At 32.8% G+C, this 24,171-nt stretch overlaps 3 protein-coding genes across 3 annotated transcripts; 1 reads left to right on the forward strand and 2 right to left on the reverse strand.

Moving 5' to 3' along the window:
• Positions 1-2,171: 2,171 nt before the first annotated feature.
• On the reverse strand, positions 2,172-9,507 carry LOC105327405 (large ribosomal subunit protein uL30m). The gene is made up of 3 exons (XM_011427869.4): positions 9,453-9,507; positions 5,900-6,160; positions 2,172-2,666 (listed from the first exon to the last, which is right to left on the reverse strand). The coding sequence occupies exons 1-3, from the start codon at positions 9,477-9,479 to the stop codon at positions 2,217-2,219; spliced, it is 738 nt and encodes a 245-aa protein (XP_011426171.1). The 5' UTR covers positions 9,480-9,507; the 3' UTR covers positions 2,172-2,216.
• Positions 9,508-9,788: 281 nt separating this feature from the next.
• On the forward strand, positions 9,789-18,130 carry LOC105327414 (U3 small nucleolar RNA-associated protein 18 homolog). The gene is made up of 13 exons (XM_020066875.3): positions 9,789-10,002; positions 10,304-10,392; positions 10,653-10,748; positions 10,871-10,938; positions 11,159-11,283; positions 11,619-11,702; positions 12,096-12,267; positions 12,661-12,761; positions 12,931-13,021; positions 13,639-13,762; positions 13,952-14,126; positions 14,517-14,659; positions 15,033-18,130. Exons 1-13 carry the CDS (start codon positions 9,808-9,810, stop codon positions 15,055-15,057), a joined length of 1,488 nt encoding a protein of 495 aa, XP_019922434.3. The 5' UTR covers positions 9,789-9,807; the 3' UTR covers positions 15,058-18,130.
• On the reverse strand, positions 16,050-24,135 carry LOC105327404 (cysteine-rich hydrophobic domain-containing protein 2). The gene is made up of 6 exons (XM_066077147.1): positions 23,921-24,135; positions 20,843-20,897; positions 20,469-20,624; positions 19,737-19,793; positions 19,450-19,509; positions 16,050-19,053 (listed from the first exon to the last, which is right to left on the reverse strand). The coding sequence occupies exons 1-6, from the start codon at positions 24,046-24,048 to the stop codon at positions 19,003-19,005; spliced, it is 507 nt and encodes a 168-aa protein (XP_065933219.1). The 5' UTR covers positions 24,049-24,135; the 3' UTR covers positions 16,050-19,002.
• Between the last annotated feature and the right edge of the window lie 36 nt (positions 24,136-24,171).

Below are 24,171 nucleotides of genomic sequence, written 5' to 3' on the forward strand. Positions count from 1 at the left end.
AACGTACAAACTTTTAAAGTGTTTATGGTATTTGTGGAAATAGCTATCTATTCATAGTACCGTTTGACTTATTTTCTATTACTTCAAAGGGAATGTGATAGATACCGGTATAGTTACATGCCATAAGATATTTATTTTAAAGAAATAAAAATAGAAATTAAAAGATTTTTATGAGAGCAACCATACCAAAAACAGAGATCCTGATTTGAATAACTGGTTTTTTAAATTTTTTTTTATTAGTTTTACAAGAGCGTGACAACAGATGACTTTATTTACCCGCTATAAAGTATGACTTCAAGGTTTTAGGGTGTAAAAACTTAATAAAATCAACAGGTTGTGTTTTTACCAGTCATACCAATCATCTGGTATATGACTTTCTTTTTAGTTTAATGCAGCTTAATTTTACACCCGTCGCTAAAAAATATCCATCATTCCGAAATTGTCCCTTAAAATAAGCCGAGAAGGTATGAATGAAACTTTTGTGTATAAATGCGCTTGCGGTCTGGCACTTTTTTTCGTGCAGTTTTTTGTTCTCCTTATTTACTATTGTAATCTGATAAAGGGAAATAACACCGCCCCGGCAGTGACACCTGCAGAGCATTAGATTAAGGATAGTTTTCGATCGACCTGTACTGGGTTGGAACTTGACTTGCTACAAGCATGGGGGTGCGTTTCAGAGACCTCTTGTGTAAAGTTTAGACACCAACATGACTTTTTTTTTACTGTACCACATTGTACTCATTGTAGCACATGCCGATCTTTATACCCTAAAATCAAAATAGGAGAGGAAATACTGTCTAGACTATGCAAATATCCTGGCCGATTTTTTAGGAATTAGTTTGCATAACAATACACGAGTAAACTCAAAAATGAAAATTCAATATCTTGTGTAAGGATATTTTTCCGACCCCAATTTCAATTAATTTTCAATCCCCAAGGAAATAATCGGAGAGTAATATAACTCCTTTATATAAGGTAAAAATGCTGACTGCAAAGTCAGCAACTATTGCGTAATCATTAAAAACACATTGTAGGAGAGACTGTATACATTTTTTTAATTTCTCTGATATAGTCAATTTATCTAAATTAGCATGGTAGTGTAACAGTCGACTGAAGGTGATAATAAATAATCTTAAAACCAAGGGGCCCGTGGACAGCACCACTAACCCGAAATACAGTTTCTAAGCCTGTCACTTTATGAATTTAAAGCCTAGTGCTTCCTAAGCAGTCTCAATAGACGATTTTCCCTATACTTATTTCATACAATTCAGAAACTATAACAACTCCCCTTATTGCCGTTTGAACTAACATGAGGGGCATGATTTGACAAAATGGTGACTGCCTCTTCTATATACTCATTTTAACAAGAGTTATGACTTAGGCAGTACCTGTCAAACTCCATATTGATAAAGGTGGAGTCTACTCATGGTTAACTGTCCTGTCATTGGCTAATAAATACAAATACATGTACACTGAATGCAACGACACTTGTCTTACTTCATTGAGGGCTGTATATTTCAGTTGATACCATGTCAATGTCACACAACAGACCAAATTTTGAAGAAGAAAAAAACTTTCAGATTTTGACAGTGTATGAATATTGATGAGCTTTTCTTAGCAAATCAGAGAGAAGATATTCAATAATTATCAGTTTGTTTTAATGAGCAAACCAGACAGTTATATCCTACGAAAACTTCATCTTGTTATAACAGTTTTGACATCTTTGCTAGCCAACAGTTTTGCCCAAGGGCTTGCCTTAAAAAATAGTTTTTGTCAAGGGCTAACGGATTTTCAGCCAGCGAATGAGTGTCATAATAATTTGCTGTACTGGCATGTATGTTGCTGGATCTAAACAGAACAGTTCAGTGTTAAGAAATTGGCAACCAATCAAATTACAGGAAAACAAAATTTGAATCAGTTCTTGCATTAACATTTACTGTGAGGAAAATAGCACATTCTATACCTAATGAACTTAACAGCTGTAAAAATATATGGACTCAAAAATTGTTTAACCTTCTAAACTTCAGATATATGACTTTAACTATGTATACACTATGTGGATCCAGAGAAAATGTGATTTATAAAAACAAAACAATTTGGACAAATTTATCCATGAAGCTAAATATAGCACTTTATAGCTCAGGTAAGCTAAAAAAAACCCCAAAACTCTCTACAAACTCCATCAGATTTTATTTCACTAAACAATGCAGCGACAGCTAATCAGTCTTTGAGCCATCAGTATGGTTAATGCGTTCATTAAAATGTTTAATACCATTGTCAGACTTATCACCAAAGTATCTAAACTCCTTTCCATCCTGGTTCATCTTATACACCGGATCCACTGTAAAGAACTCCTCATGCAGACTCTTATCCTCCTTGATCTTGTCTGTGTGTTTCTTGATGGTTTCAGAATCCATATCCCACACAGTCGGAGTTTTGGGGGCCACCTGTAACATTTCAAGTTCGTTTCTTGGGGTAACATTTTTCACTATGACAAATTCTCCATTATCGTTAAGACAGCTGTGCTCTAAGTCCTCCTCGCTTTTTGGCACTCCGTATGGGAACGTGATTGGCGTGATTCTCAAGAGATGCTTGACCGCCATCAGCTGGTTGTTGACACATGGGGTGTTCTTCAGAATCACCGACTTAGGTCCCTTGTGATCAGACTGAAAGCAAAGCAAAAGCATACTTTTGTAAATTATTTAATAGAGCTGATACTGTAATCTATATCTACATTAACTTTGTGAAGAGCTAATGGTAAATTTACAATATATCTAATTAACAAACTCATAAAACTGTTTCATTAGGTCTAACTTACAAGCTCATAAAGATATCTGAATACCTCTGACTTACCAGATCTCAAAGTGATCTCATTAAATCTAACAATACAAGCTCTCAAAGTGATTGCGATAGATCTCAATAGATCTAATAATACTAGCTCTCAAAGTGATCTCAATAGATATAACAATTCTAGCTCTCAAAGTGATCTCAATAGATCTCAATAGATCTAACAATACTAGCTCTCAAAGTGATCTCGATAGATCTCAATAGATCTATAAATACTAGCTCTCAAAATGTTCTTGATATTTCTCAATAGATCTAACAATACTAGCTCTCAAAGTGATCTCGATAGATCTCAATAGATCTAAAAATACTAGCTCTCAAAGTGTTCTTGATCTTTCTCAATAGATCTAACAATACTAGCTCTCAAAGTATTCTTGATATTTCTCAATAGATCTAACAATACTAGCTCTCAAAGTGATCTCAATAGATCTAACAATACTAGCTCTCAAAGTGATCTCAATAGATCTAACAATACTAGCTCTCAAAGTGATCTCAATAGATCTAACAATACTAGCTCTCAAAGTATTCTTGATATTTCTCAATAGATCTAACAATACTAGCTCTCAAAGTATTCTTGATATTTCTCAATAGATCTAACAATACTAGCTCTCAAAGTGATCTCAATAGATCTAACAATACTAGCTCTCAAAGTGATTTTAGACAGTCTAACTTACTTACAGCTCTCAAAGTGATCTTACCAAATTTAATTCATTTGGTAGCATAAAATAGGATTTTAGACCTACCCAAACTCAATTAGAAATCAGGCATTCTTTTTTCAGTGAAAGATATGTCCCACCCTAAATTGGGGCCACACTTTATCCCAGCTGTAGACTTATAAAAAGATAATTACTCTCTTACAAGCTTGTTATTGTGTAATGAAAATAAGGCATAACACCCAACATAAAAAATGCATAAAAATATAGCAGTTCACAATGGAATATTGATTTTTTTCTCACTAATAACATGATTAATGAGTACATTCTTTTTTTTAAAAGGACAATGAGTTTTTATTTAAAAAAAACATTATAGAACACAAAGTCAATCCACTCACATTTATCTTATCACCATATTTCTATATTCAAGTTTTCTTCACCCTTGATGTTTTTATGGTTTAATCTTTGTAATTGTTGTTTAAATTTGAAGACCAATATTTAAACAATTAAATTGAACTAAAATATGGGTATGTTGCAAATATATTTTTCCTGCTGTAGGAACTAACACAGGTACACTATCAGTGCACTTAGAGTGACGACTGCTCCCCAGTTAAACATTATATAATTTCCCCCCCCAATTTCCATATATAAAAGCAAATCCTACTGAAGTTAATCATGTTTTTATTATCAATTCAAGGTCATTATATCTTGCATGTATATTATGGCATTTTCAATTTTTCAACCTTAAAAATACAGTTTGGCACAATAAAATGTCTGCATTTTTTTTAATAATGGTTCAAACCCACTAAAAGTTGCTACATTTGTAAATTATTAAATATCTTATCAAAATCTGCAAAGAAAAAATTACCATGCGGGGTTAAAATGTTAAAATATAGTGTATGTACATGATTGTCTGATACGGTTTTGCCAGTTTTTCATTGAATTCTGCGATTCCATCTAAAACAACTATCTAAATTGTTAAATATAATTGTTATTTCACCTTAAATAACTTGAAATGTGCAGAATACTTCTAGAAATGAATAAATATCACCAAAACCAATAATCATATTACACTAATATTTAAGCTGATAACGGTAAATTAGTCCAGAATGCTCCTGATGACGTCATGCGACAATAGAAAGACCTCAAGCATCTTCATATTAAAGCACTCCCAATAAATTGTCTCAAAAAGCAAACTTAGATATTTCACATAATTTAATGTTTTTAAAGGCAGTGAATGATATCCCTTACTCTAATTCATTTTTACCAAATTATTCATTCTTTTTTCAATGTTTGCTAATCTTGATACTGCAAGGTGGTAAGCAACAAAGCATATCACAATTCGCATTTAACCGATTTTTTAATAAAAAGGCATGTCACAGAAGGCACTTGCATGAGAACTGGGTGTTTACACAGGTGAAAATGCTAATATTAACATCATTTATATTATTCATGTTGTTAAGCAAGAACTGTGTGGGCAATTTACAAAAAAAAATAAAAAAAATATAAAAGGCTTCAGCAGCCTTCTCAAAACTATATTTGGCAAAATTTTCTAATTAAAAGTAAAAATGTCGTTTGGCACACAGGTGCATGAGGACTGGACCACACCCCAGTCCCCAATTTAGACCCAAGGGGTAGTTGATTCTCCTTTTGATAGAAATATCATATAAAGAACATGTCCCTTTCCAAATACATGTACTGGTATCCGAAAATAAATGGAAAATAATCGATTTATGTAATACACTCCCAACCTTCACATAAAAGGAAGAAAGGGATGCCACTCCGCTAGGTAACTGTGATGGCAGTAAACATCTTTCTGTCACTATGGTACCATAACATCTGAGAAGATCTGTTTACATGTACTGGCGCGCAAAACGATTCCTCAGATTTTATCCTACATGAGTGTAAATTACAGCACTGAATGATGTTGATTTCTGTCTAAATTACATTCATTGTCTTCCAAAAACTCCTATGACATGGTTTAATAGGATTACAAGAGAAAGCAAAGTCAAAGAGATATATTTACTGCAATAATATCAACTCGTGCTAATTGGAGATATATACCGGTAAATGAATTTCTTTCACAAAAAGGAGAGACAAATAACCTGAGGTCCAAATTTAGGGGTGGGGTGGGGTGGGAAGGGGAATGGGGGGGGGGGGGGGTTCTGTCTTCATGCACCTGTGATTTGGCAATATTGATTCCTTTCAATTCCCTGCAATGAATATATCAAAGAGTCTAACAATCGTTTATCTTTCCAACTAGTGAACAAACATCTTAAAATTTATGATATAAAGATGTGAACTAAAGAGGCAAGCAGAGTTATTCAGGTTACTTACTGGTTCAACTTCAATTTTCTTTTTAGCAGATTATACATAAAGAAAGATAAAAAAATCCTACTTACATCTTTTGTAAATCCCAGTGATATGAGCGTTTCCTTCTCACTCTTTGGTCGTCCATACATGGGTTTGATTTTGGTGACCAGGTGGAGTGGTGATGGTTCGTGCTGCTTGTTCGCCACATTATTTCTGTAGTTTAACAGTTCTGCTGCCCAAGACATGTCTTCTTTTCTCTTCTTGTTTCTCCTTATTGCCACCTTGTTTCTGAACTTGTACCTCACAAATAACTTCTGAGGTAAAAATCGTTCAAACAGCTGACTTGAAGCCTACAAATAATCAATCAACCATTTATGCAGAATGAAGTTAAACAGAACGATAAGAATTGGCAAAACAAATAATTTAAGAATAAAAATATCAAATGATCAGTTGGGGCACACAATCTAAAATAGCATACTGATTGTTATCTGAATTTATACATGCCAAACAAATATCGCACTAATAATTACGCATTACTGTTCATGTACAATCAGCTGCAGTAAATTTTCATGTACAGTACCAAGTGAATTTTGTAAACATTGATGTGCATGACAATCATATTCCTTTGCTCTTAGTGAAACTGTTGTAGCCATGCAGATTAAAATTGACAAATATGCAGGTGATCATGTAAATAATGTTTTTATCTTAAAAAATTACTTATCATAAAAAATATCTTTATTGAAATGAGTCCTTAGAATAATGTTCAGAAGTATTTTAATCATTTCGCTGCTTGTTCAAAATTGACATTGACACACAGTCAACGCCTTACGATTACGTCAGTTGAAACTTTGACGTTACAATTGACAAAAATAAATGTCGTGCAGTTTTCATTGCAGCGTCAGAAATTATTACAAGAGGCCCAATGGGCCACATCGCTCACCGAGCAACACTGGATTTACATGGGCGTTCAAAGGATATTGTGCCATATGGCCCCTAGGTAGATTCACCAAAAATGAATATCCAAATATTACACCTATTTTTGCATTTACTTAATCTTTGCCATATTTACCTTTATAAATACCATTTTTACCGAAAATAAGAACATATGCAATAAAATGAAAAACATAATTTGCAAAATAAAAACATCTGTGTGATCCGATGATGTTTTGTGTTAGTGGAAAGGTATTTTTTTATCCATTTAATACAAATAAAATAAGATTTGATTTGTAAACATCCTTTTATTCTATACCATCCCATAAGTAAAATGGCTGGCAAGACACTTTTTGAAGGACCCAACTATGAGGGCAGATAGCATAAAAACTCTTTGCTCCATTTTTTTTTTTAAATTAGGCAAAAATTTAACTTATACATTAACTTTCCATTGCTGAAAATTCAAAAAAAAATCTTACTATGTTTGTAACTTATAAGTTGACCTTTCACTGGAAAAAAATTGAAGGAAATAATTTATTTAAAACATTTTCCCCCGAGACTCCTTGAAGAATTACAGTCAACTCGTAACCAAACGGACTCGTACCCAAACAGACTTGTAATTAAATAATCTGAGTAGAAAAGACTTGAATTATAATATTATGCATGCCTTCAGAGGGGGAGAAGAATTTTTAGATTTGTCAATATAATTACGATTATATGTACAATGTTAACAGAAATTTTGTATCAAATGATGATATAAGAACCTTCATATTTGGCAAACTTATAGGAGATGACATTATATTATCAAAAACCTACATTCATTTATCTCATAATTTCTTAATAATTGTAATTATATCATAACCTAATCTACACAGCTTATCTGTTATATTTACAATCCAAGTATCATTATTTAGTATTTTACTGCTTGACAAATGGATTATGAGTCTGTTTGGGTACAAGTCTGTTTGACTTGATTCCTCCTTAAACATCCAACCTGCGCCATAAAGTAAAATGGTGTGGTTTATTTACAGGTAAAAATGGTGACTCATGATCTAAACATGAAATTAACATTCTTCACTATTCAAGGTTGGGTAGGGGGTTAGGAAACATTAGAAAGAATAATCTTACCGTGACCAGGCTACGCTCAGGTCACAGTAAGAATTTGTCCCATATAATTGCAATATAGCAGCCGCGAAGCGGACCTGCTTCACGTCGATTTTAACTTTTTTTAAGTCTGTTAAAAATGATCTGCAGGAGGAAAACATATTTTTACACATTACAATTTAAACCTTTTAGAACATGCATATGTAGTTAAGTCCACAAAATATCCATTTAATGAGTCGTACCAAGGCATTTTGTTAATACACACGTTTGAATTTGCCTGACATTTAGTAGGAAATCGCACTCGGAATGTCTTGGATTTTATCATTAACATATGGCGACTGTAAACAGCATGTTTTCAAACGTGATGTTAAAAGTGGCAGTGATTTCATTGCAAAAACAGTTAATGTGGTAAAATGTGATTATAACATTGTAGGTATTTGAGACTAATCATATGAAAATTTAGGTGAGATACAACTCGATATATTTTTTCTTATTTGCTACAAAGCGAGTTTATGGGACGAATTCTATCGTTAAACCGGGTCCGTAGGACATCTGTCATTATGACGATAGAACATTCTATCTAAAGAAACGTTTGAGGCAAGCAAAGTGGTGAAGCAGTAGTATTACTATTAAAGATATCTAAGGAATTTTAGTTAAATATTTACTGAATATAATCCTAATTTAGTTCAATAAGTTCAAAATGACCAAAGCCGAGCGCAGCTTTTAGTGCGCAATAAATGTACATTTTTGTATGGATGGAACTGTAATTCCTTGGTCCGTCAACCCGAATTTCCCGTGGAGCTTCAGTTCTGCAGCTATAACGTTACATGACTATTTTTTAAACCTTCGCCAAGGTCCCATAGACAAGACAATAGAAGTAAACTGCATACTCAAATAAGGGCACGGTTTAAATTCTGTTTACATTAACTACTGAATCAGTTTGCAAAGGCTTGGGGTAAAATGCTGACGATGGACCCTCCACTTTGGAGGGTCCAATGTGGAAGGGGTGGAGCTTGGTGTGTCAATCTTAATTCAGAGTCCGTTTGATCTGTCATTCCAATTTCATCATGCACCTAATAGCTAAAACATATTATTTATTAGAAATTTAAAAAAAGGGGGGGGGGGGTTCTAACATTTAATGATTTTGGCAACTTCAAATGAACTTTGTGTAACAATTATTCTGATTCCAGTGAAACTGGGAACAGGAAGTTAACTCACCTCAATGTTGAGAGATTTTTTTGTTTCCCTGAGCAACAAATGTTAATTAATTAATAGATCCAAAAGAACATTATCCATTGACTGTCATTATTAATTTCAACAATTACACAGATATAAAATCCTTTTTTTTTCATGATATTCATTGCATATAATGAGCAAATTTGAATTGGGGGATGGGAGTTTTATGTGCCTGTGTTTAAAAGTCATATAAATAAAACAATGTTATGGCGGAATGACAGATCAAACGGACTCTTTAAGAATTAAGAATGACACACCAAGCTCCACCCCCTCCACTATGGACCCTCCAATATGGAGGATCCATCGTCAGCATTTTACCCCAAGCCGTTTGCAAACCATGTTATGTACAATACAATATTATTTTCAATTCACCTTCTGTAACTGCATGAACACCGCCATTTTGAATAAGTATGGTCATGATGTTGATATCCGGAATAGATATCTACGTGAAAATATCGATACAAATATTTTTGTTAATCATTCGTCTTAATAATCAACATTTAGTTAAATAAAAAGCAGAAAAATATTTTATGGTTGTAAAATTAAGGTGAAACATTTGCAATAAATGTCTCAAAATTTTCCCGGAATATCCTTACAGTTTGATCCAGAAACTAGTTTGTAATTGATGGGTGCGCAAAATGTTTTAAATCAAGAAAATTTTTAATATCTTTAGAAGCAATATGTTAACACTGAAGATATTATAGAACATGTGTGAAGTTTCGACGTTATGTTGCGAAGGAAAAGAAATACTGTAGTCAATTCTCCGACAACACATGTCAAAGAATCACTTAAGGATGAAAAAGCTAATGTTCCGTTAGGCAGCAAAAGAAAAAGTAAAAAGGCTGAAGAGGAGCATTTAGAAAAACTTGTTTTAGGCGGAGATAGTGATGTGCTACAAAGTTTGGAAGAAGTCTCTAAAAAGGCGAGCTTTTTCTACTGTAACATACAATTTTTAGAACAAAATTTTGTTTTAATGGTGTATCTTTATGAAAAAAAAAATGTACTAAGCTAACTATATGATCGGAACGCATTAAGTTTTAAAAATTGTTTATACCAGTTTACCTCAGCTTTTTGTACTCTTTTAAGTAGTGAAAACTTTCCATACAGTTGTTTACACTGTAATAAAAGTCTTGATACTGAGAGGGCTTCATTATTGCAGCTACAAATGACAATTTAAAAATACCAAAAGCATGTTTAATTCTTTTAGTTTCATACACCTTTAGGTAGAGGATGAATCCCATTCTAAGAAGAAGCGGCTACCACCAAAGAAAAAAGTACCAGTATGGAATGATGATGATGATGTCAGGGGAAGGTATTCAGTTGATAACTTGCTAAGTAACATGTGAAGAAGAAAGTCGTAACTTAATTATCTTTTTCATTAATGTAATTTAAGTTATATTAATTAAATAACATGTTCTCATTATCAAATATATTTGATGAATAGTATCATGTTGATAAAGGTGAATTCTTTTTAATTTATAATAACAACACTGTATTCTTGAAAAAAAAAGTTGTGTTATTTCAAATACGGAAAGTTTATGTGACTAAAAAGCATTGTCTTTCATTATTCAGTGTTCAAATAACAAAGGAAAGAAGATATGACTTAATCAGAAGAGGAGGCGAAAGTAAAATAAAAACAGACCAGTACACCTCCAGACTGAAGACAGAGTATGCAATACAAACATTTTTTAAGATTTTAACAATTTATTGAGTCCAAATATTTTCATTAAGTTTTCTGTAGTGTTTGGAACGTAGTCAGGTAATTCTGATTGTTTTTTCTGTGTGCATAGATTTGAGAAGGTATCTGCTGCTCCAAATTGGGCAAAGTTGCCATCTGAGAAAGTCCAATCATCTGATGGTATGTTAATTTGGTATCAGCTTTTAAAATCTACCAGTATTCAGAATAGAAATAAATACAATACCATCTTATGTATGTTAACATTGGTTAAAGAATATGCCAAATGATCATTCTCTTTGTTAATAAAAAAAATACAGTGTTTATAAGAATAATTTGATAACATTTACTGCTTTATATATTTTTATTTGAGAAAGGGATCTAATTTCTTTTTGAATTTCAGACGACAGCGATGTAGATGATTTATTACAAAAAACAGGAAACTATCTAGTAACATCGTCTTCATTACCAAAAGGTCTAATTGATCTCAAACAGTGTACTGATGCTAACAAAGAACAACCATCAGAAGTAAGGAGTCTGCATAAAAAAAAATGTTTTACTTAACTAATTTTGTTTCCTTTTCCTTATCAGAAAGAGTAATTGCGGTATTAGTTCTGAGATATACTTTGATAAATTTTGTAAGGTTAATAAACTGACTACCTGTATTTCGCTTTTGGATGAAGTGTACATACATATATGTATAATGTGATTGTTGTGCCAGTCAAGATCAGATAGTTATTTTGGGAAAGTTTATTTTTTCTTTTAAGTAACTTACATACCGGTAGGTAAGATGAATGAAATAAAAAAAATTTTGGAAGTTTAATGGTATACTAGTTAATCCAGATGTATTTTATGTTTTCCAGAGTAAACTGAAATCAGTAGAGTTCCACCCTACAGCTCAGGTGATTCTCACTGCGGGGATGAATTATACATTGAGTCTGTTTCAGGTACAGTATTAAATGAAGTCTTTAAAGATTAGTTTTAAGGTGTATGGGACAACTGTTGACAATAAAGTGGATAAATAAAAGAACATCATAATCATAATGCTTTCACTGGTTTGGAGTTTTCAAATTTTACAATATTTGACCAAAAAATGTGTTTTAAAAATTTTTGGAAAGGTAAAAGTTTTGAAAGTCCCATTAGGATTTGAACTCATAAAGTGCATAGTTTATTACGATAGGAAGTATGTCACAATTTGGAGGTTTTTCATATACTACCTTAAATCTGAAATCCCAAAACATGTAATAAAACCAGTTGTATAGCAAAAACTCTCCAAAAACTGATTGAAATACATGTGATATATCAATACTCAAAAATATCTCTCTATCTTGACCTTGCAGGTTGATGGCAAGCTTAACCCCAAGATCCAGAGTGTGTTCCTTGATGGTTTCCCAATTCACTGTGCTCACTTTAGCTCAGATGGTCTGGAAGTTATCATGGGGTCAAGATTCAAAAACTTTCAATATTATGACATGATGGCTGGGAAAATTGTAAATGTTCCGAAGATTAAAGGTTTGCTTTTAATGTAATTTTAAATTGTTTATCTGCGCCACAAAGTAAAGGATTGTTATTCTATGCATTTTCTGTAAACATTAGCATTATAAACTGGATTTTGAGAAAGATACCAATATTGTACATGTACTAGTATGTAATGTTAAAGAATAATATACCCTGGTATTTCATGTACATGTTATACCATAGTTGAAATCACAATTTCTTAAAGTGAAATGATAAGTATTTGTTATGCATTTCCTAATTATTGATTATGCTAAATTTTGATATCTCCATTATAGCATTTACATGATGCCAATTTCATTGTATGTGGACCTCTTTGAGGTACATTGTTTAATAATTTCTCTGTAATACAGTACATTAACTTTGAAGCATTTTTCATTGTGATTAAAGGTTTAGAGGAGAAAATGATGAAAAAATTTAGGGTTTCACCAGATGGTAGATTTATAGTATTTCTGGGAAAAAATGGAGGAATGCATCTCCTCTCTGCAAAGGTAAGATTGAAAATACATGTACAATGTATATTCCCTTTTAGTTCAGCCAGCTGAATTGAAGGTTTTGTGTCATGGATATTTCTTTCTTACAGGTTTAACGGAATGTAATTTTTAAAACTGCACAATAAAAAATAATGCATTCATATACATGAAATTTACAATCTTTCAGTCCAAGGAATGGATTCACACTCTCAGTATGAATGGTGAAGTAAAAGACATAGCATTTTCTAAAGATGGACAACGAATGTACTCCCATGGAGGTAGGTCATTAAGTACCCCAAGTGATTTGGTTGATGACATGCTAAATTACAGGTATGCAAAAATTTCACTCACTGATGCTCACAAACATTAATGACATTATCAGAATTTACCGTAGAGCTACCAGAAATCTTCATCTTCACTAAATTATCACTGAATTATAAAATGCAATCTTGATATATTCAGGCAATTAATTTATTGAGTCTGTAAAAATTTTGTAATAGATAAAAATTGGCCCCCATAAATTATCAGTATCTTTTTATTGCACTTAGTACATATATTCAATAAACATGTTTATAATAAAGTGCCAGGGACGGGCGATTTTGCTTTCTTATAAACCTAATTCGTTATATCCTTTTGCTTCACAATATGTTTAAAATCCATGAAGAATGAAAATGGCTATAAGCTTCAATTCGTTATAAGCGTGTTCACTATAAACGTGTTTTACTGTACTTTACGGTAGATATACATACATGTACACAGCAGAAAGGGAATAGTAACTGGTGTTCAATGTAGAAAGTATAGGTATGCATTGAGTTTCACATCTGACAGAATTCTGTCTAAAATGAATTATTTGATATTGATATATTTTTTATGTACTGAGTATATTTATTTTCAGTTGAAGGGGATGTGTACATCTGGGATTTAGATAGAAGAGACTGTATACACCGCTTCTATGATGAAGGTTGTACAAAAGGAACGTCTATTGCATTATCTCCAAATGGCCAATACCTGGCTTGTGGGTTAGTCCAGAAGTTTAAAAAATTTTAAAGCTTGTTTCTCAATATACATGTACTCAGCATCTATTAATTAAAACAGGGACTACAATGTACATTGTAAATGTACATGTATATATGTATGTTGCAATGCTTTTCTGTGCCATTTGACTAATAATCGGTATTGATAAACAACTTGTTGTTGAAATTTTTCAGGTCTTACAGCGGAGTCGTGAATATTTATGATACACAGACGATACTGAGCTCTAGGTCCCCCACCCCAGTGAAGGCTATCATGAATCTGACCACACCCTGTACCCATGCACTGTTTAACTGCTCATCAGAGATTCTAGCGATATCATCCTTTTATGCAGAGAAAGCTGTTAAACTTGTAAGATTTCCTTTATTTGTTATCAGCTGTACATCCTCTTTTCTTTCATTTTGTGTTTTGTGGCTTTACTTATTTTATACCAGTTATCTTATGTGAAATCCATTATGTAACACCGTTCCTTATGGTTGATGTCGATACTCAGGGTTGTCTCTAAGACCCGGGAGACGGAAAATTCCCCCGCCTATAATGCCTTAATTACCCAGCTATTTTTGCATTTCCAACACAATGTAGCTATAAGCAAGACCCCCAGACCCCCCTTCTACTTTTTCATTTCCTCCTTCTACGTCAATTTTTAGAGACAACCCTGATACTATATACATTTCTGTGAGGCCTCCTGTGAAGCTACAAAAACAAGACTTGCATTCTGATTCTGATTTTAATTTTACTCAGGTACATGTTCCTTCAATGACTGTATTTTCCAACTTTCCTGAGAGAAAAGTAGATAGTTTGCGAATTCCAACCTGTATGGATTTTTCTCTGAACAGTGGTTATTTCTCAATAGGGACACACAGAGGATCTGCCCTTCTTTACAGGTTGGTATGATAGTCTGAAACTTCAGGTGTATAATTTGAGTGGTAGATATAGAATTTGCTGTAAAAGTGGAGTTTTTGTCCGTGTTGATTGGACGCAAATTTTCAAAATTAATATATAGTGCATCCAGCATGGGCTTGAAGTTACATATAGCTTATAGTGCTACTGTTTTAATTATTTATTGGTCATCACAAACCAGAAGTAAGAGGTCCAAAGTAAGCCTTTGGGTCTTCTTCCTGGATTCATTAGGTGCAAGTTGGTACTGTTTGAAGAGGAAGTGCAAGAAATGTCCGATCAATTATAATAGTTAATAGTTTATTACTAGTAGTAAGTCATGTATCATGTTGACTTCACAGGTCTCAAACTCTATTTCAGGGTGCAGCACTATGGTAATTATTGACGGAGTATCCTTTGGAAGTTGAAATGTTTTACCAGCAGCTGGATGTGATTGTATCATTGTTATTACAGCAGTGGCTTAGGGCCTGGACAGCTCGGACAACCTGCTGTAGAAACAGTGTTAAGCTTATCAACTTGTAGGATTATTAAACATACGATCTGTATGCTGCAAGTGATTTTAAATGAGAAAAAATGTACTAGATTAAAAGACAACATTTTGGTGGAAATGTCATTTTGAGTATGTCATATTGTTCTGTAGACAATGTTGAGGTCGAAAACAAATACCAATAGTTTTCTGTTTTAAAATCAAGAGTCTGGTATGTTGAACACATTTACTTGTGTAGTGTGTGTATACTTCAGTGCTCTTGTCGCAATTGCTCATACCTAGGATTTTGACAGCTGTAAGTTATGTACAACTTGTGTATCATTTTGTGTAGAGAATAGGGACCAAAATGCTTCAGAACTACAGGGTCAAACCACTGAAAATGTAGAGCAAATGTTGGATCTTCACACCATGAACTCTAATTTGTCCACACCTATATACACAGATGTGCCATCTATTACAACTTTTTCATACTCTTTTCAATTCTCCATCGTTAAATTTGCTTTCATGCTTTCAACACCCAAATCATAATTCTGAGCAACATGTAATTATCTGTATTAAAATATGCAGAAAATTAACATGGTATTTACACCTAGTGTCAAAATAGACACTGCGTGCAATTGATATATTTATGTTCATGGGTACACATTTGTAATTTACATCTACCTGTATATTATTTAAATTGTTTTGAGACTATCAAACAAATCAATTATGGACTAGCGTTTCTCTTTTGATTGGGATCTTTTTGACGTGTACATGTACATTGTATTACATTGTCAGAAACCTACAGACAGTACATCTCTCTTCTCATCACCAGCTTTAAACTCTTTCACTAATTAACAGTTTTCTAAACTGCATTGTTGTTCAATCAAACATAGACATTTACACTGTAATTGTAGATCAAAATGCATTTTATTCAAAATGAATTATACAATATACATTGCATGAGAAAAATCACACACATCTTTATTAGCAATGAAAATGAAAAACTCTCATACTCAGAAGAAGAAAACTCTATGTACATGTATTTGTTGCAGCACTACAAATGGATGAAGTTCTTCCAAAGTACAAATCACACCCCCATTCACACATCTATTTTTTCAAAAATGATAATTTGAGGTAGCTTATAATGGGTTTGTACTGATAATTGTTATGTTTCTATATTTGTATCAAAACAATATATATTACTGGTTGCATGTATTGGCATATTAAAGAAGAGAAATTAAAAATTCAATTCCAGATAATTTGTTTTTTATTTTCAAAAATTAAAAGCTAAGTTCACACTTTAATATAAATAACATTTATTAAAAATTATCAATTTATTTTAATACATGTATTTAAATTACAAATTCAGAAAAAAACAAAATCAGTTTCAGTATTTCCTATAAATTATAATTTTTCTTGTACACAGCTTTTCAACAAGTGTAAGTAATTTGATGAATTATGGTATACAATGTTCCTTTAGTACAATTGAACTTGCTTTGTATTCACAATTAATTCATTCAACATTTTCATATCATTATACATGTAAATGATACATAAATGGAATGCACACTGAACTGCTTGCTTCACAAAATAACCATAAGAATTGTGCCAAGGTTTGGTATAAAAAGAAAAAGGCCCAAGAATAGTGAGATATTCCCGATAAAGTCTAAAGTTGCATCTGCAAAATCAAACTCCAATGTTCTATAATGACAAGGCAATTGTTATGTTAGAGAATTGCATTATTTTTCTTGTGCTTGAACAATGTTAGTGAAACCAACTACCAGTAAACAACATCAATGGATTCTTCTTTTATTGTTTTTGTAAAACAATACAAATATTACCTCCCAATACAATTTATTGCATGACTATATGGAAGGGTTTATTAAGGATTCATCAACCACATCACACAACTGGATTGATTAGGTACAGAGGTTCACTCACGTTCAAAATAGGGTGGGGCTTCAGTGATATAGGTACACTTTAAATCTGGATGAAATTAAAGGGATCCAATTTCTAAAATAACGTTAGATTGACATGGGATAATATAATGAAAATAAACTTGACTAAATTCAAAGAGTACTTAATATCTTGACACTACTGGCAAGTAAATTTAATTGTTTTTAGCATAAAATACAACAACAATGATCATGAAAAACTATGGAATGTTAATTCTGCTGTTGAGGTTGTTTATGATGTTTAAAAAAAATGTTAATCATGGATTCATTCAACATACCGGTATTCAAGTTATTTCAGAATGTTACTAGTATATGGCATAAATTTTACACTCTCCCCTGCCCCCATTAGAAAATTAGAACATTGATTACATGCACTGAAGCCAGAAGCAAATTAGTAATATACAATACATACTATGGTAGTACCCCACCAACAATTGCTATGTAGAGTACTTGTCTGAAAAGATAAATGCTTGATATGTGTATAAATGATTCTATAAATGCAACTTTATTGCAGTGTCATGGAATGTTTATTTGGTCTTGCCACAAGATTAACCACATTGAAATGATATATACAGCACATTAAAGTTGTATACAAATTGGCATACAGTGTTGAATTCTTAAAATCCATTTGGAGTATGCTGAAGTAGGAAATATTTGTACAACGAAAACATTCAAAATTGAGGATCAATGACACTAGAATAAGGGAGATAACTCACATAGGGCTTAAAATGACTTGTTCTTTTTATAGAGTTGCCAAGAGGTGATTTTTTGTCAAATTTTAATTGCTAGAATTGTATGCATTTAAATTTTTATCCGAAATTTATGCTATCAATTTTTTCCCACAGCTCATTAACAACTGTACATTCCCATATTGCGTGGAAGTCAAATATCACTGGAGCAAAAATTTATCTAGAAAAACAGAGAAATAGTAGTACTCCTAAATGATACTCAGTGCCAGTACATCCCCTGTATTAGTTATCTGGGCTGATCAGAGTACCTGATTCAGCTTCTGGTTTTACTGAGCTGAGAACATTTCCTAGCTGTCACAAACACACTTTGAATGTCATCAAAGCATATTAGTATTATATCTACATCAGCATTTAAACAGCTGTTGGATCATTAATGAAATGTATAAGATAGGTACCAAAATGGAATTACCGGTAAATAAACTACCAAAAATTTAGACCCTATTGTTTGGTTGAGCAGAACAATGGCAGTGCTCTTGACAATATCACTGATGGCTGATACAAACAGGCATTTCCAGAGGCGTGCAAAGGAAAACTACTTTGCGTGGAGAGTTGATATAGTCACCAATACATAAAAGTTTACAGAATATGAAATGCATTTTCAAATCACCTTCATGTACATGTGAACAGTATCATAAAATTCAACATAAACAGGCTATATTACTAAGTAGGTCATTTTGATTGTACTGTAGTTATTAATGACAACAACTTTAATCTGGGACACGCTTTCTTGTAAAACCTGACAATAATATAACTCAATTATTTTGATAAATTCATGTACCTTGTATACATAAGACTTTTTAAAAGCAAGAAAACACAATGAAAAAAGAATGAACTCATTACATACATGTATAGATATGTTACCAAGCACTCTACCACAAAATCAGAAGCATTTAAATAGTACTACTGCCACTCATCCACTCACACAGTTGCATTGTTTAAACTATTGCTTATTCTGCTAGATGAACCATAATGGTGCAACATAGTTTCAGCGAAAAGAAAATTTACCAAACTGGTATGAAGAGTCTATTCTAAGATAAAATAAATCGGATCAACACAGCAGAGAAAACAAGTTGTGTTGACCTGACAGTATGGCAAAGCTGATGGAGACAGGCTTTCATGTCGAGGAGTCTGTTCCTGCTGGTGTGTCTAGACCTACATCAGTCTGGCCGGAATATAGGAACCTTGGGGATAAATTCTATTAAAAGGACCTGAAAAATAATTAATCAGAGTGAAGGTTTTGTGGACAGATTTTACTGGTATAAATTGCTGGATAAATTTCTGAATAAACATGGGTGCATGCTTTATGTCATTTTCTTTATCTTTTGTTTCATTGGACATTCCCTATCACTGCACTTGCTATTAATTTTTTCCTTCAAATGTGTTTCTACAACTGTACAATAACATGCATGGGTGAATAAAATGCTTTAATGCTATGGAGGATAAACAATGATCTAGCCTCTGACTGATCTCAACAATATGCCGTGAAAACTTCATCATAAGCATAACAATAAGAATTGAAAACTGATGACAGTAGTCAGAGGTAAAAGGGGAAAATTAACGTCCCTTTTTGAAATGTTGATTTTAATATTGATATAGCAACTCACATATTCCATCATACTACTAGAATCACAGCGTTGTTTACTTAACTTCCACCTCAGTCCAAGCTACAAGTATATCACCATTCAAACTGAGATCTGTATTCTCCACCAAGAATGCCATTGCATTCTATGAATACTTGTACTGATATGTACATATTCTATACAATCTTTAAACTTCTAACATTTACTTTTATCAAGCTCTTAAAAAGAACAGTGGAATGATTTTAGAGATTTTTATTTATAAAAACATGTACTCCATATAGATAAGACTTTTTAATCAAGAGTTTACATACCTTATTATATAAATGACTGTTTTCCCAATCTAATATTTTCTCTATAGTATGTTTGGTCTACAAAAAATGGCAATACATGTATGGCAATAAAATTTTAACTCTGCATTGATATAAGAAAAACATTACTGCAGGTATATCCTAATTTTTAAATCTTGAAATAGAAAATGCTTCCAAGATTTTTTTAATCTTTAATGATAGATGCAAGTCTCGGAGGGATTTATAATGACAATTGACTTACACTTTTACTGTTTAATGACGACTTACACTTTTACTGTTTAATGACGACTTACTTGTTTACTGTTTAATGACGACTTACACTTTTACTGTTTAATGACGACTTATTCGTTTACTGTTTAATGACGACTTACACTTTTACTGTTTAATGACGACTTACTTGTTTACTGTTTAATGACGACTTACTTGTTTACTGTTTAATGACGACTTACACTTTTACTGTTTAATGACGACTTATTCGTTTACTGTTTAATGACGACTTACACTTTTACTGTTTAATGACGACTTATTCGTTTACTGTTTAATGACGACTTACACTTTTACTGTTTAATGACGACTTACACTTTTACTGTTTAATGACGACTTATTCGTTTACTGTTTAATGACGACTTACACTTTTACTGTTTAATGACGACTTACACTTTTACTGTTTAATGACGACTTATTCGTTTACTGTTTAATGATGACTTGCATGTTTACTGTTTAATGATGACTTACTCGTTTACTGAGACAGACAACTGGCCACATGGAGCAACCTAAGGTACAACAACAACATATACAGCCACAGAACAGCCACTTGATGTTCACGGGGAGGGCCTTCTTCAGCATACTGTTCAGGCGCGATATCGTAGCTTTATATTCCTCAGGAGCAACCTGTCAACGTAACACGCAATGATTGACAAAATCAGAGGAAATATTGCATGTGTATTTTAAAAGGGAGTTAACAAATGGTGACATTTTGTCCCATCAGTAATTTTTTACTATAACAGCACATGTAACAGTACATATACTTATTATACATGTATAATGAATCAAAACATAATCAAGTATATTACTCTTAACTAAATTAAAAAAGACTTATTTCTCTGTACCTTTGCTGCCAAACCTGATGGAAATTCTGTGTCAAATCTGTTGCTGAGGCCAAATCTAAAGAAAAATAATGTGTATGAAACTGTGACCATTGATGGATTCTCTCTTAAAATCAAACTTACAGTGAATGATTTTAAAGGGAGCCTGATATTTTCCCCAAAAAGATGAAGTTTGAAGGTACATGTATTGTTAACAAATGTATACATAACACAGAAAAGGCAGTTTAATCTAGTATATACCAGACTATCAGCTGTTCACTTGAATTAAGACAAAACCATTACATGATCATGTGTCACCATTGATCTTAACCGAGGGCTGTTTGATAGCCATCACACTGTACAGTCTTATTGGAAAAATTCTATGAATAATTTATCATACATGGGGTTGTGTATATACTGCATGTACATGTATATGGCTTCTGGTCAACGTTTCAATTCACATTAACGGTATATTCATTGACATCATCTAAAGTAAACAAAATTAAACGAAAAGCCCATTTTTGAACCTAAACAGCCACTGTTAACCTCAACACCTACAGTGCTGTGTATTCATAAGCGCTCTTTTTGCAACAGTAATCTTCTATGAAATCCTTTTTAATTATGGTAAATGTAAGCATTTTTTCCTAAATAAATATCTTCACTGCTCTTTGAAAGCTCTCAAATGTCCTAGCTTGCTAATCCTTGCTTCAGTGATCTATCTTTATAAGTGGCACACTAATAATGCCATATTGTTAACCCAACCACTTGTAAAAAATTGTAAATACTGTTTAGGTTCCTTAGAGATTAGTCAGAGATGTTATTACTCACGAACATGAATTATTTCCCTTTAAAGAGTCAAGCTCTGGTAACGTTAACATCTGGTGATTATTTTCCTTATTGCCCCACATATCAACAATTTTGTTGACTGAAAAAAATTTGGTAAGTTACCAAAAAAAAAGAAAAATCCAGGAGGATAATGTGGAGTGAGCTGATCAAAAGGAAGTAATTCTAATTAAGGTGAAATTAGATCGAGTCAAGTTCAAATAGATATACCGGTACTGAATTAATAATTACAGAAATTTTCCATACTTTTCAAAATTCAAAGGATGTCATATCAATCAATAATCCAAGTTCAAAATATGCAAAATCAGAGAACAATATTTTAGAATTCCAACTTAAATTGAATCAATATATAACCTGAACCACCTATGTTATTTACAGCATTTGAACAATCCATTAGACCATATGCTCATGTCTCAAGTCCAACACCACACTCCTATCACTGGTAAAAGGATTTCTCAATATTAATGTATATGTTATAAATTATTACTTATTAGGTTTGATACTGTATACAGAAATTTGTGGGGTGGGTAAAGTCCATAGAAGACGAGGCTCCGCCTCGCCTTCTATGGACTTTACCGACCCCACAAATTTCTGTAAACAGTCAGTAACAAACCTAATTAGTGTTTTGTTTTGTCAAGGACCTAAAGTTTGATATGTATGGTAAACAACAAAAGATAATATAAAACAATTAAATTCATAGGCTTATTCTCTAATTTTGTACCTTTTTCATCAGTCGTCTGAGCAAACCTGAATGCTATTGTATATAGAATCGTTTCACTATGTCACGGGCAAAGGTGGGTCACTCTAAAATATTTTAAAATATTTTGGGGCTTAAAAATTCAAGGTATGGTTGAACATTTGTGTAAAAATTCAGCTCAAATAATGTTACGTCCGCCATGTTGCCGTATAAATTTTGACGCCCGCCGTGTAAAGAAATTTATAAGGCAATCACGTGACGCGATTCATCCAATGACGTCGAGACATTCTAGTCCGAGGCAAAACAAATTGTTTTATAGGTAGCGACTATAAATATAAGATATGTATTTATTGACTTGGTATGAGGGCAATTAATATGATTTGATAGACCTGAAGACACAAATGCTGCAAAAGGCTGAACGTCCAATAAATCATAAGTTACTTGCCCAAATCATAGTCAATTTAAAAAACTGTTTTGTTATACCTTTCACTTCAGATGCAAGTATAATTTCAAGTAGCAATTAGCCATTCATATTGAACTGCCCTTAATTTGGCTTTTTTCATTCTGAAGAGATCGGATGAATATTAATTGGTTTTGACATAGAAGTCGAACAATTTTTATGCTGGACCAGGAGACCTGTCAACATTGAATCTGTTAGACTATCTGAATTAACTTTCATTTTGTTGGACTTGTGACGGTCAGACCGGATAGAATACCGGCGCCAGATAGCTCAGTTGGTAGAGCACCTGACTAGAGATTCAATGGGCCCGGGTTCAAATCCCAGTCTGGTCCATCATCATTTCTCTTTGACTTTTTGATAGTAAAAATCATATAGAAAACCATTTATAAGAGTAACCATTAAAGAATAACAATTTTGTTCCTGCTTTTGATGACGATCCATATAAACTTACAAATTTGCAAGCAGGATACACTATGAAGAGTACTGAACACCTTACTATATGGTATATCTACATAGATATGCAGTCATCATCCATAACAGGGGGAATGTTACGTGTTGGAGATTTCAACATTAACATTTTTTTTGGGGCATATTTGGCCCTACCCGTGGTGCCCTGGGGTTGGTAGAGCCATGAATTTCACAATTTAGATTCCTCTTAATTACCACAGAGATGCCTCATATAAAAATATAAAAAAATGGTTTCAATTGGACTTGTAGTTTTTAAGAAGAAGCTAAAAATAAAAGAAGTTGTTATCTACTGTACAGACTATAATGATTTCGATTCAATTCAAAAATTGAGCCTGGGTGTTTAGTTTAAATTCATAATTGATTTTAAAAATATTTAAAAGACCAAATAATTCTTCCTGCTGAATTTAGCTTATACAGTTCCTTTTTTTCAAACAGAAAGTAAATGGGCTATCAATTAACTGATTGAGGGTGTCAAAACTTGAGAGAGAAAAACCCAATTTATTCACCAGAAATCCACAACTGTACACCATTAACTCGTGTTTGAGTTCCCTGTACAAAGTCTTTGTTTACCTTGCTCCTAATTCTGTTGTTAACATTTTGTTGTAATAATAAAACAGTAACTAAGATATCTTACATTGTGACATTTCCAGCACCTCTGATTATTATAGGATCCGGTAAATTTATGGTGTAATCTTGAACTGATGCTGAATCTGAAATCTCCTCTACCCCTTCTTCGTATATTATGTCAAACGAATCTGCCATTGTTGTTTTCCTGTGGAAGGGGAATTTGAGTTGATGACGCAAACATTTAGCGTGAAATTAAAGGGAGCTAAATCTTCGAAAACTTATAGTTCCTGTTATCCACACTAAACGTTTCATATCTCA

The sequence above is a fragment of the Magallana gigas genome, chromosome 2, assembly GCF_963853765.1.
Source record: "Magallana gigas chromosome 2, xbMagGiga1.1, whole genome shotgun sequence".
Lineage (NCBI taxonomy): Eukaryota > Metazoa > Mollusca > Bivalvia > Ostreida > Ostreidae > Magallana > Magallana gigas.